The sequence below is a fragment of the Camelus dromedarius genome, chromosome 21 (genome assembly GCF_036321535.1).
Source record: "Camelus dromedarius isolate mCamDro1 chromosome 21, mCamDro1.pat, whole genome shotgun sequence".
NCBI lineage: Eukaryota > Metazoa > Chordata > Mammalia > Artiodactyla > Camelidae > Camelus > Camelus dromedarius.
In genome coordinates this window covers 5,878,210-5,891,043 of record NC_087456.1, presented here as the reverse complement: position 1 = coordinate 5,891,043, position 12,834 = coordinate 5,878,210, and the positions used below count along the sequence as shown (strand labels likewise).

The 12,834-nt window shown below is 53.3% G+C and overlaps 1 protein-coding gene across 3 annotated transcripts in view; it reads right to left on the bottom strand.

The window, feature by feature from the left end:
* The window catches only part of SOX13 (SRY-box transcription factor 13), a 43,285-nt gene that overhangs the window by 10,507 nt on the left and 19,944 nt on the right, over window positions 1-12,834 (bottom strand). For all 3 annotated transcript variants that reach the window (XM_031438809.2, XM_031438807.2, XM_031438808.2), the window contains exon 3: window positions 817-1,015. In XM_031438809.2, the coding sequence (XP_031294669.1) occupies window positions 817-1,015 (199 nt within the window). The remainder of the gene's footprint in view (window positions 1-816; window positions 1,016-12,834) is intronic.

The window sequence follows — 12,834 nt, the reverse complement described above, 5'->3', positions numbered from 1 at the left end:
GTTGCTGGGAGATCAAGGGAGTTAATGCATGTGAATGAGGTTCGCCACTGCAGAGTCAGAGGCCAAAAGTCGCTATTAATTATTTCTCCCTTGTATATACCTACCACTCCAGCCCAGCTGGTTACCCCCAAAGACCCCACCCTACCCCTCTTTAAGACACCGTCCCCTTTTCTCTTCTCATCTGAGTCCTCTCCATTCTTTAAGGCCCAGCTTAAAGCCCTATTCCTCCAGGAAGTCCTCCTTGATCACCACCCCTAACCCCAAGCCCTCCTGGCTGGATCTCTCCTTAGAGCCCTTAAAACTCTCCTCATTTTCACTCATTTGGCTTTTGACTATATATTCCTTTTTTACACCTCTTGCATGGAATCGTGGCATTTTTAACAGCTGCAAGAATCCTCCCTGCTCTGGAAGTTCAGTTCTGCCATTTCAGGGACGAGGAACCACAGGGTCTTGAACAGCGATTTAACTCTGGTTTGAGCAGTAAGACTCATATTCTCAGACCAGTGGGAACAAGCAGCAGATTACCTTTAAGCCAGACTTTTGGGCGCGTGTGTCATGTCTGTCTCTCAACTAGTCCCCAAGGGTAAGGACTGGTCACACACAGGTGAGCAGTTCCTGTCAGGTGAGTGAGGGAGTCCACGTCCTGCTCAGACAGGTAGCCTGACCCGCCCCCCTATGTCGCGCCCCAGAGATGGACACTTCCGCCTGCTGCTCGGCCCGGCCAGGGCGCCCACCACGGGCAGTGGCACAGGCACAGGGGCTACAGAGGCGGGGTGGGGACACTGACCCAGGAGCCCCTAGGAGAGTGCTGGGCACCTGGGCTGGAGCTTGAGGGTCAGCGCCATCCTGGGGGACCCGGGCTGGGTCTCCGGGCTGGGGCTCGGCTGCAGTGGCCGAGCCCTGGGGGGCTTCGTGGCAGGGCTCCTTCTTTCCCTCTGACTTGACAGTACAGTTCACCATGGTGCCAGCGTCATCCAGGGCCAGCTGGGCAGAGCCGGGGCTCCTCATGGACATCCTGCAGGGGGTGGGGGCGCAGAGTGAGTGAGCTGGGACCTGAGCCCCAGAGGCAGTGCCTCGGCCATCCGGTCGCCCACTCTAAACAGGTTCACTCCTGCAAAAGGCAAGCTTTCATTCGGAACCCACTGTGGCAAGCTAGAAAAGATTCTTGTCCCTGTTTTTTTTTTTTTTTTAAACAGAAAAGTCTAGAGAAGGCTGGGCCGAATTTCGTCACAGCCTGCCTGTTGCAATGCTGGCAGAGTGGGCTGATGGGGCCACCTGAGAAGGCCGGAGATTGTTAACCGGCTGCTCCGGAACCCAGTAAAGCCAAGATTACATATACACTATGTGTCTGTAGTGTCTGTGTATGTTGTGTACGTACGTATTGATAATTAGTTACCGAAATTTAAAAGCTCAAGAGGTATCACATCACTGGATTTGAACCTCTCCTGAAGTTGGTCTGTGGCAATAATTGGCTGGAATTGGGCAGCAGTCACTCCTTATGCACAGTCTGCCTACTCTCCTCCACTCCCTCCTACTCCCCGAAAGGAAAACCAAATATCAACTACCTTATATAATACATTTAGTCTTTGTTTTTCTTACAGCAGAGGGAAGGTAAAAGTGAACTAGCTCTTATCTGCATGCATCTGTCAGCCAAAAGTGAGGGAAAAAACAAGCCGAGAGATGAGTGGCTTTAAGAAAGCTATTTTCTTCTGTCTAGCTAGCGTCTCTCGATTGGAGTCTGGCCCCTCAGGCATCTGCAGTCCCTGGTGTGAGCGGGACAGCGCGCACTGCCTCCCGCTGCTGATACCCACCGCCCGGGATGGCTGAGCAGCTGAGCGGGGTCCTGGGGAGAAGTTTTCAGTGGTCACACCAGGTGCACGGCCCAGAGCGCACCTGCTCACCCTCCAAAGTCATGGAAGACCAGTGCGGACACACAGCAGGTCCTTAGTAGGCAGGGGTCTTCCCTCAGCTGCTCCACCAGCTGCTGCGTGACCTTGGGCAAGTTACTTAACCTCTCCACACCTGCTTCCTCATCTGTAAAATGGGCGGCGGGAGGGTCATGAATTAATATTTACGTGGTGTTTAGAACAGTGCATGGTACCAGGAAGCGTCACGGTGGCCTCTGTGAAACCACTGCTGCCTGGCATGCAGCACAAGGACCGCAGCCTCAGCAGAGCCCGGGGGGCTTGCCTGAGAAATAAAGTCATTGGTCACCCACAAATCAGAATTTCTGTGGGTGGCGCCGTGGGTCTCTTTTAACAAGCGCTCCAGGTAATTCTGATATATACTAGTTTGAGAAGCATCATTAAGTAAAAATTTTTGAAAAAATGTTTACACGGGCATTAAATTTTTAGGAGGGGAGTGTTGGGCAAAACTGAGATACAGTAAGACGTCTCTTAACTGCAGGTGCAGTGTTGTATTTGCACATTACAGCAATTCTGTGTAAGAAAATGTTTCTGGTAATGTACAACGAATGATGCAGAGGGCCGTGGACAGTAGGTGTAAACAGCTGTACACAATCCGCGTCCAGTATTTTACGTGAAATAACTGAAGCACCATTCGAGTCGAGATGTATGTGTTTGATTTGATGCCATCCTACACATCAGACCAGACTTTCAAAGGGCAGGGTGCCCTGGGGGTCTGGCGGGGGTGCCCCAGGGACAGGGCGCTGCAGGTGAGGCGAGAACATCAGCCCAGGAGGAAAGGAGAGACCCCAGCCCGGCTGCCCTGCGGCTTCAAGGTGCAGCTCTGGGTCCCCTCCCACCACCCAGGGACCTGGAGGGCGGCCAGGAAGCGGACGGCTCGGCCCATCCAGGCCCTGGGAGGGGCGCAGAGCCGGGCAGAGCAGGGGGGCCGGGCGCGGGGGAGGAGGAGCCGGGGAGGGGTATTATCCTGGAGCTGAGGGCAGCAATTACATAACAAACAAACCCGGGGCTCAAGCTGTGAATTAATCAAACCGCTGAAAATAAAACCTTCCTCTCAGGAACTTCAGACAAAAGAAATGAAAACAACCAGGCTGGCTGGAAAATAAAAGACAGCAGCACTGAAAGGGGGACAAAAGGAAACCAGACAATAGGGTGTTGGACAAAGGCAATAAAGCCAAAGGAAGTGTGACGGGCGAACAATGCGGGCCTGTGGGCTTCTGATCCCCGGCCGGCTCCGCGCTGCGGGCCCACACCCACCGCGCCGGGCAGGCCGCCGGGTTTGCCACCTCGCCCGGGGCTGGGGTCCTGAGGGCTCTCTCCTCCACGCGGTCTCAACTTCGTGGCCTTCCAGCTCCTACCTCAAAGCCTGTCCTCCCTCTGCAGCCCGGAGAGCCCGGAGGCCACCGCAGGGCGCTCGGTGACGGGAGCCGTTGGGAAAGGCCAGGCCTGGTGGGCACCGGCCTGGGGAGCCCCCCACCTCCGGCGCCAGACGCCGACCCAGAGCTGTGGACCGCTATCCACCCTCCCAGCTGAAGGCGGAGGTGGAGGAGGTGATGATCTGTCCTAATGAGCTCCCGGGACCGCGATGCCCGGTATCCTGGCCACTCGCCCACGGCTACTGAGCACCTGTACCAGGGTCAGTCCCAAAGGAAACGTGCTGACTATAAAGGACACCCCCGCCTTGGAAGGAAGGCTTAGCATGAAAAAGAGAATGTGAAGCAGCTCACTAATAATTGGTTATTGATTACATGTTGAAATTATAATATTTTGGATACTATTGGGTTAAATCAAATACACTGTTAAAAATCATGTCACCTGTTTCTTTTCTGCACTTCTTATCACAATAGGAACATTAAAAGTATACATGTGGCTTGCAGTGTCTTTCTGTCGGACCAGGCTGCACTAGGAGAACCCCTCCCTTTTAGCTTGCTGGCCTTTCTACCCACACTCAACCCCCACGAGCACCTCCAGCTGGGCACTGGGATTATCCTCATATTGAGGGTCCCGCCTCCTGAGGCTCCCAGGGGCTCATCCTGGCCTCTGGGCATAGTGCCTTGTAACAAAGAAAATGGCTCCTGGTGACCAGCCAAGCTGGCTTGGAGGTGTCAGTCTGTTCACTAGGGCGTGGTACCCACCAGATAACCCTGCCAGGTCCTGCTGGCAGCCCAGACAAGGGCCCTTCATTCCCACTGGCTGGCGTCTGGCTCTACTTCAGGCTCTGGGCACTGGCTCTCTTGTTGGTCCCCCTCTCTGGATCCATTTGTTGATGGAGAAGCAACAGCCCGGCTTGATGCAGAGTGCAGGCTTCAGGATTCAATAACTTGGATTCAAATTCCTGCCCTGCCACCAGCTGACTTATGTGACCGTGGGCAAGTTAATTAACTCCGAGCCCCGGGTTCCTAATCCATATAATGGGGTATAATAACCTATATCTCACAGGAGTCCCTGAAAATCAAATAATACGGGGCAAGCATCCATTCAGTTGTCATACAGCCCAGGATGCTCCTAGAGCCAGGTAGCTGAGAGAAAAGTCTCTGGGGTCAGACAGACCTGCGTCTATTTGAATCCCAAGTCTGCCTAATTAATTGCTGTGCAACCTTGGGCAAGTGACAACTTCTCTGAACCGGCTTCCTCCTCAGTGAAATGGGAATAAAACCCCCCAATATGAAAGGATGAGCCTTCCAATAACACTTCCCACTTGGCAGTGATACGTTACATATTTAAGTTATTTTTGACTTGCCGGTAGCCCGAGAACCCACCCAGCCCTGCCCAGGGCACTGTGGGAATGTCTGTTTGATTCACTTTTCAGGGGGGTGGTAATTAGGTTTATACATTTATTTTCTGATGCAGGTGCCAGGGATTGTACCCAGGACCTCCTGCGTGCTCAGCATGCACTCTGCCACTAGGGCTATACCCCCTCCCTTGAAACAGGCTTATTTTTGCTCACCACTGTGACCAGAGTCCAGCACAGTACCTGGAGCACGGCAGGTGCTCAATAAATGCTTGTACAACACTCAGAGGGCACAGTATACCTCGGCGGCACGGCACAAGGCAGCCTGGGTGCATATCAAGCGCCAGCTGCTGTTACCATCGTTGTTAGAGAGATGTTGCTCTCCGGAGTTTGTTTCCCACGCCCCCATCTCCTGTGCCCAGTTATCCTCAGCTGCCTCTTCCTTGCATCTAAGCACTTCCTGTGAGTGACCCCAATCTCCCAGTAGCAAAGCAAGTCCGTGTCCTTTGTTTTCACCTTAGGACATGCAAGAAACACTTGCCTTAACTTTTGAATTTAAAGACCCTGTTGGAGTCTTCCCTTTAGGTCTCTCCTTTTCCGGAAAGTTTAAAAATAATCCCCTCAAATCCCCTCATTACTCCTTCCCTAAGGAATACGCTCCGTGCTTCAATATCCACATGGTTTTCCAGGAGGGTTTCAGGTAAGCGGCCACACCCTCCCCTCTCCCCAGATGCCCAGAAGCCAAGGACTCTTAGTACACAGGAGACGTCAGTAACTGGGCTCCCCCAGTTCCCCCCAGGCCCTGGTCCAGGGCCACAAGCCCACGCGTACTCTGGTTGGACTCTATGTGCCCAGCTTCCTCCCTCTCACCTAGCCTTACTCATATTTTATAAACTGAGGCCCAGAGAAGTCTGGTTCCTGTGGCTTGTTTGATCAGTACTGCTCCCAGCATAGAGTGAGAGGACCTTGAACCAGTCAGGACACAGAACGGCATCCCTGCTCTGCCCTCCCTTCTCTTCTTGGGAGCCTACCCCACAGACCCTCTGCTGCCTTCTCCTCCTTGGCCTCACCTCACCTGAGCATCCATAAAAGGGGAAGGCCCTAGGGGGACCGGGCTCTGGCCATCCTCACCCTTGATGCCGCAGAGTCTTGAGTCTCGGAGCTAATGTCTGGGAGGCCCTGGGGCCCCCAAATCCAGTGCTTGGACAAGACATAGAGACGCCTGCCCTCCACAGAGGACCAGGGCCTCAGAGCACAGCTCTTATGTGACAAAGCAGACTACAGGTGGCGATCTCTTTTCTCCTCCCCACAACCAACCCAACCCCCTGACGCCCCATCCACCCTAGGCACACACACACAGCCCCCTTCTACCCAAAACAAATCACCAGCCACTTCCTCTCCCAATCAGCCAACAACCAGCCCAGCTGGACTGGAATCAAAGGAGTTTTGACTCTCAGACCTTCCTCCTTCCACAATGACAGCCCCCTCACTGCCCCTCCCAAAATATCTAGATACAGATAAAGATAGAGATAAATTCCAGTCATCAGAGCATGACGGGTGACTCAGCCCCGAGGGTACAGGAAAACAGCCCGGACAGACAGGCAGACCCTCGGGGGAGGGCTAATGACACATTTCCCCACTGGCACACACCGAACCTGTCCGCTGAGACTCCCACTTCCAGGCTGGCCCTGAGGACGTGGTGCTGAGGGGCACTGCCAGGGAGACAACCACGTGGCAGGGGAGGTGCAGGGCCTGAGTCCCAAGGGAATGTCACTTCCTTTCAAAGCCCCAGAGAGCCGAGAGCCTCAGGCAGCCCTAAACAATAGCCCAAGGCGTGGGTGCCCAGAACGGTGCCCCGGTGCCACATCCTGCCATTCTTCTCCCAGGCCGCACCCTGCCACCCTTCCTGGCTACGCCCCATCCTATCTCCGATGTTTACTCAGAGCTGGGAGCTGGCCTGGCCGCAGGCTTGGAACAAAGCTTTCCTGAGAGGCCCCCTCACCCTCTCCAGCCTCTGTGGGCCCTGAGGGTATCAGATCCACGGTGTGGCCCAGTCTGGTCTAGCCCAGCACAGGGAGGAGGGCACAGCCAAACCCCCCAGCCCCCCGGGCTGTTTCCGGGCTGGTCAAGGTAGTATGTAGCGACCTGGTGCAGCAGCCAAGACCAGCTGGACGGAGGTCTGGTGAACCCCCGGGCTCCTGCACCCTCAGCCTGCTAGGGGAGGCAGCCTCTTCCGTGCCTCTGGCACAGAAGCCCAGCTGCAGACAGAGCTTTGGCAGCTGCCAAGATTCAGCTGACCCCCAGCCCAAGGGCACAAAGGACTGAAGGAGCTGGAGAGAAACTGAGGCTGTGATGTTCCCATCCACAGCGCCATCTGAGACTTCCCTCAGCCCGGGAGGAGAGTCCAGGAAGAGACAGAGGGGACAGCTGGGAAGTGCTGTTGAGGGTCCCAGTGGGATGGGTACCTGCCCCACTGGCCTGGGGTAAAACTGCAAAGACTTAAACGAGGTCTCCAGGAAACCCTTTCTCTGGGGGCCCTCCTGCCTTCAGGACCTGATGCTGTAACCAGCCCCTCCCCAGCCCCATCAGCAGCCCACCCACAGTGCTAGGAGGCAGCCCCCAGTCCTGCCCTTACCTCCCAGTGGCCAGGTCCAAGCCTACATCCTGCGCAGGGCTGTGTGTCTTGTCTTCTGCACAAGCAACGCCCAGCCCAGCCAGCACACAGCAGAAATGGTGCAGCCAGGCCCGACTGGCCTTGTTAAAGGCCTCCCTTTTGGGATAACCCTGAACATTAAGACAAGGGAGAGGAGGCAAAAAGGAGCATGCAAGGGCAGAGCACCCACTGGGCTGCGAGCACTGGGCGAGGGGCTCGCCACTCATTTCTCTGTCCCATCCAAGTGGAGAAGCCAGGACTCACTGGTGCCCAAACCCATGTCTCTTCATCTATCAGCTGATGCTCCGGTCACTCTCCTCCACCCCAGATAAGAGGATCTGGTCCAGCAAAGATAGATGTGCCCCTGTCTTCGCTGCTCACAGGATTCTGGTTGTTTTTGACTGAAGTCATGGCCAAGGAAGAATTAGTCAAGAGAAACCAAGGCCGCTTTGGGAACTTGGGGAAAAGATTCAACCTCTCAAAACCTCCATTTCTTCATGTGTAAAATGGAGATTCTAATACCTACTTTGTGATTAGAAGGTAAGCACAAGCTTGGAGAACCTGGTACAATTCAGGGAAGGAGAGAGGGAGAGAGACCTAAAGCGAGAAGGGTGCTCTTCCTCCCCGCCCCCAGAGCACCAACCTACCGGCGGCGAGCAAGACACCCACCCTGCCTTCCTCCCCGGCAGGCCCTGCATGTCCCTGACTCTCCAGAGGCGGGCAGGTAGGTGAGACCTTCTGGCATTGCTGGGAGGCATCCTGACATGGCTAAGAGAAATGGGCTTTATTGTCACCCAGACCAGTGCTTGAAGCCTGGCTCCAGCATGTACTACTGTGCGACGATGGGGAAGTTTGAGTTTCTCCACCACTAAAATGGAACAAATAATAACCCTCTCACAGATTTACTGAGAGGGCTGAATGTGATGTTTGTTCAAAAGTTTGCTCTCTGAACCCTCCTATCACCTTTGGGGACACCTCCCCCACCCCTGCAGGGCCAAACACGCATGTCAGCCTCTTCCACCTCCACCTGCCCCGCAGATCCCCCTCTCCTTGGCACCATTTCACACGCTGCTTAGGCTGTCTGCACACTCTGTGGGTGTCCCCAGCCACCCTGAAATCTCCCCTGGCCGGTGCCCACACTGAGCCAGGCACCCAGGCCCAGCACACGGCAGACAGGCTGAAAGGACCCAAATTTGCCAAGGAAACCCCGCATACTCAGCGCCACTGCCTGCCTGGTCCACCCCTTGGGCCGGGCCTTCCCGTCCCCGGGCTGATGACACTACCATTCTGCAGACCTCACAAGTGCCTCATTTCCTCCGGAGCCGGAGCCGAGAAGGCAAAGTGTTGTTCTGCGAACCCCTGCAGTCCCCGGCCAACCCCGGGAGGGGGCAGGAAGGTGGACCACAGAGGGGGAAGCGGACAAGTGGGAACGGCCTGTGAACACCAGGATGAAGTCCCATCTTTGCAAGGCACCGCTCCTCCCAGGCTGGCGCGGGCTGGGCAGTGTTTGGCTTCTGCATGGTGACAAGTCCAAGCCATACAGACTAAGCTCTAGGGGTCTGTGGTGACACGCTGGTTCTGGAGACACCTGCAGGTGTTTCAAACCCCAACAATTCTCTAACTAGCAGCATGGATAGGCGGACTTACTAGCTCTCCAAACCTACCACTGCCTTTAACTATAAACGCAACATGGCAACATATACCCAGCAGTGTGGCTGTGAGGCGTGAACAGTACAGTGCAGGAAAGGCCGGGGCCAGGGCATATGCATCCTAACCCAGGGCTTGGGGGGCAAGCGGCGGGTGGAGAGTCACCAGTTAAACGCTGCTCTAAGTTGGAGCCCAGTGGATACTTAAGACTTAACCTCTATACACCTCAGATGCTTTATCTGTGAAGGGGGCTGACAATAGCTACTTGTCACGGTTGCTGGAGAATCAGTAAGTCTTGTATATAAAATACTTAGCGCAACGCCTGGCACAAAGCCGGCTGGCACTGAGCATTGTTATCATGGTCGCACGAATGAATGACTGTGCTTCCAGGGAACTTCTGCCAGCCAGAGCAGTCGGCCTCAAGCCTGTGAATGTTTTGAAGGCCCTTCTTAAAGGTATTTCAACTATCAGCCTCCACATATCTGGGAACCCACAGTCCCCTCTCAAAGTGGGCATCCTGGGGTCCCCGAGGGCTCAGGAAAGGTATCTGATTCCCTCCCTAATTCTTCTCCCTCTTCCTGCCTCAGGCACCCACGGCAGGGGCAGGGGAAATGGAGCAGTGATCGAGATGGGTAAATGGTAAATGCCGGTCACCAAGAAGGCCACCAGGCTGTGTTGACAGGGAACAATCTAGCACCCAGAAAGCCAGCATGCAAATAATCAAATATACTTGGCCTCATCCTCTAGTCCCTGGGATGTACCTCCCTAAGGCTCCATAAAAGACACACCTTGAGAGAAGGTCTGGGGGCTTCCAGAGGGGCGCAAGCATCCAGCTCCCCAGCTTGAGCAGACAATGGAGAAACAAGGTGGCTCACGGTGGCCGTGGCCCGAGGGCTGGACCGGATGCACCGCCTCACCTTTGGGCGCCTTGCTCAGGTCTGCTGCTTCCCCCATCGCCTCCCCTTCCCCGACCCCAGGGGTTCTGGGTGGGACGCCACCTGTGCCTCGTGAAAACCTAATCACCACCATCTCCCCCAAGACAAGCTCGCTCATCGGAAACCCCAACTGAGCAGCTCTTGCTCAAGCAGCATTCATTCTTCCAGCAAACAAAGTGTTCCGTTCTGTTTCTCTGCAAAGGCCGTGTTTCCTCTCCCATTATCTACCCCATCGGCAGCCAAGCCTGCCGCGAAAGCAAGATTTCTTCTTTCTTTTTGTTATTTTCATGGTCTCCTTTATTTATGGGTGGCTGTTTTTTCTTGCCTTTGGCTCCTTTTCAAAAAGGCAGGGGAGCAAGGGGAGGAGAGCTGTATCACCGTCTCTGATTTCATCTAAAATGCTCACCAAACAGTCCCGGGGGCAGCCAGCCTGCACCCCAGTCTGCCTGGGACCCCAACTTCCATCACTGCCACCCTTTGGAAACTGGGGCAGGACCACCTCAACCAAGAAAAGAGCCAGACCAGGCAAAGGGGTGGGATGAACTATGATTCTGGGGGTGGGGTGGGGTCTTGACATCTGGAGCCCTCGGTGGTAATAATAATTAAATAATAACAGTGACATTCAAAGTATTTAACAACCAAATGATGAGCAGGAACTAATTAGATGAGACTCTCGGGACAATCAGGTGAGGTGGCAGATGCCGGCCACACACAACTGGTTGCCACTCTGCTGTATATCAGCTGAAGGCTACCTCTGACCATTGCGAACATTTCCTGAGTATTTAGTACATGCCGAGCACTGTTTGACTCACTTTTATTTACATTCATTTATTTAAATTTCACCATAATCATCTGAGGTAGATGGTATTATTGTTCCCATTTTACAGATGGAGAAACTGAGGCACAGAGGTGATTTGAGCCCGGGCAGTCTAGCATCAGAATCCTCTCAACCAGACAACAGGAATCAAGCACACAATAAGCTAAGTTCATCTGTAGGGACTGGCTCTTTTAATATTTCAACAGCCCTACGAAATAGTTACTATTATCACCTGTTTTTTTTTAATTATTGTATTACTTAATTATTTTTTATCTTGGGGGGAGGTAACTAGGTTTACTTACTTTTAGAGGAGGTACTGGGGATTGAACCCAGGACCTCATGCATGCTAAGCAGGCACTCTAGCACTTGAGCTAAACCCTCTCCCCTCTTTATTATCATCTGTTTTACGAATGAGGACACAAAGGCTTAAGGAGGTGAAGCAACTGCCCACGGTCACAGCCAGTGAGTGGTAAGCAAGATACCCACCCAGCTACTGGCTGTTGAGTCCCTTCTTTTATGTACTGAACTGTACTGGCTTCTCTTCCACTTATCTGAGGTCCCGAGAGCCATGGAAAAATCATCTCCTGGAGCCTGAATCACCTGCCCCTCTACCCCAAGCTCTGCCGGGCCACTGCTGCTCTCATGATGGGGACCCAGGCAGGTCCTCGTTCAGTTGCTGTGAGAGAAGTCAAAGGCAAATGCTACATGCAGCCATCAAATGACTCAAAGCATGACTACTGCATCATCCTCCGAGTGAGGTAGGGGTGCAGAGCTGCCCCAGCCCCGACCTCCCTAACAGCTATCAGCTCTCCTTTGCTTCCTGGCCACCCTTCTTTGCCCTCTGCCCCCACACCTCCACTCCCGCTCCCTAAGCTTCCACCAACAGCATCAAGCAGAGCTGTGAACTTCATAGACCCTGCAACATACGTGCCTAACGAGTGGCTACAGTCACCTTATTTTCTTATCAATTTTCCTCTGACTATAAAAGGGATGTGTGCTCATTGCAGAAAATCTGCAAAATTTAGGATAACATAAAGAAGACAAAAAAATTAGTCTCTCATTTCCCATCAATCCAGAGGTGGCAGCTGATAACAATTTGGCATATTTTTCCATCAAATAAATCTTTTTTCTATGCAAGGTTTTTTCTTTTTCATCATTGAGCTCATAAGCAAGGTTTTATACTACTCCTCGCCCTCCCAGCTTCCAACAGTGTATCAGGGGAAGTTCTCACGGTACTAAAAATCAGAAATTATTACAAATTCTTTATAAAGCCATTTGCCATGGCTGCACATCTCCTCCAAGGCATCTACAATAATTTACTTTATCCAACGCCCATGGTTAAAACAGTTCAACTCTTTAAATCTCATATTGCTGAAATCTCCTCTTCACCCCCAAGGTCATCCACCCTCCAGGCACTTTCGATGGGTCAGGGCCATTCTGCTCCAGTGACAGATGGCAAGGAAAGGGCCCTGACAATCAGCAGGCAGAACAAGGTGGCGGAAGGACCTCACCTGCCTCCTCGTGATGGGACAGTGTAGCAAAGGGGGTACAGGACGGCGGATGGAGGCCACGAGGGAGGCCCGGAGGCATAGGCCCAGGGCCTGACGGCGTCTGCTATGGGGAGGGCACGTCTCAGTGTTTCTTGGGGCCTGACTTCCCCTTATAAGGATGGGGAACCACAATGAGATGCCAGTTCACTCCCATTATAAAATGGCTATTACTTAAAAGAAAAGGAAAAAAGAAGTGTTGGCAACAAGACAGCTGCTGTGGAAAATAACATGGCGGTTCCTCAGAAACTTAAACAGAGAATAATCATATGACCCAAAATTCCCCTTCTGGGTCTATACCCCGAAAGAAGTGAGGGCAGGGCCTGGAAGAGAGTGTTCACACGGCTCATACAGCACTATTTACAAGAGCCAAAAGGTGGGAACAACCCAAGTGTCTGGAGGGATGAATGGATAAAACAAAATGTGATACACATACAACGAAATATTATCAGCCTTAAAAAGGAAGGAAATTTGTGGGGGGGGGAGGCTGGTAGCGTGCAGGCTTAGCATGCATGAGGTCCTGGGTTCAATCCCTGGCACCTCCATTAAAAAATAAATAAATAAATAAGCCCAATTACC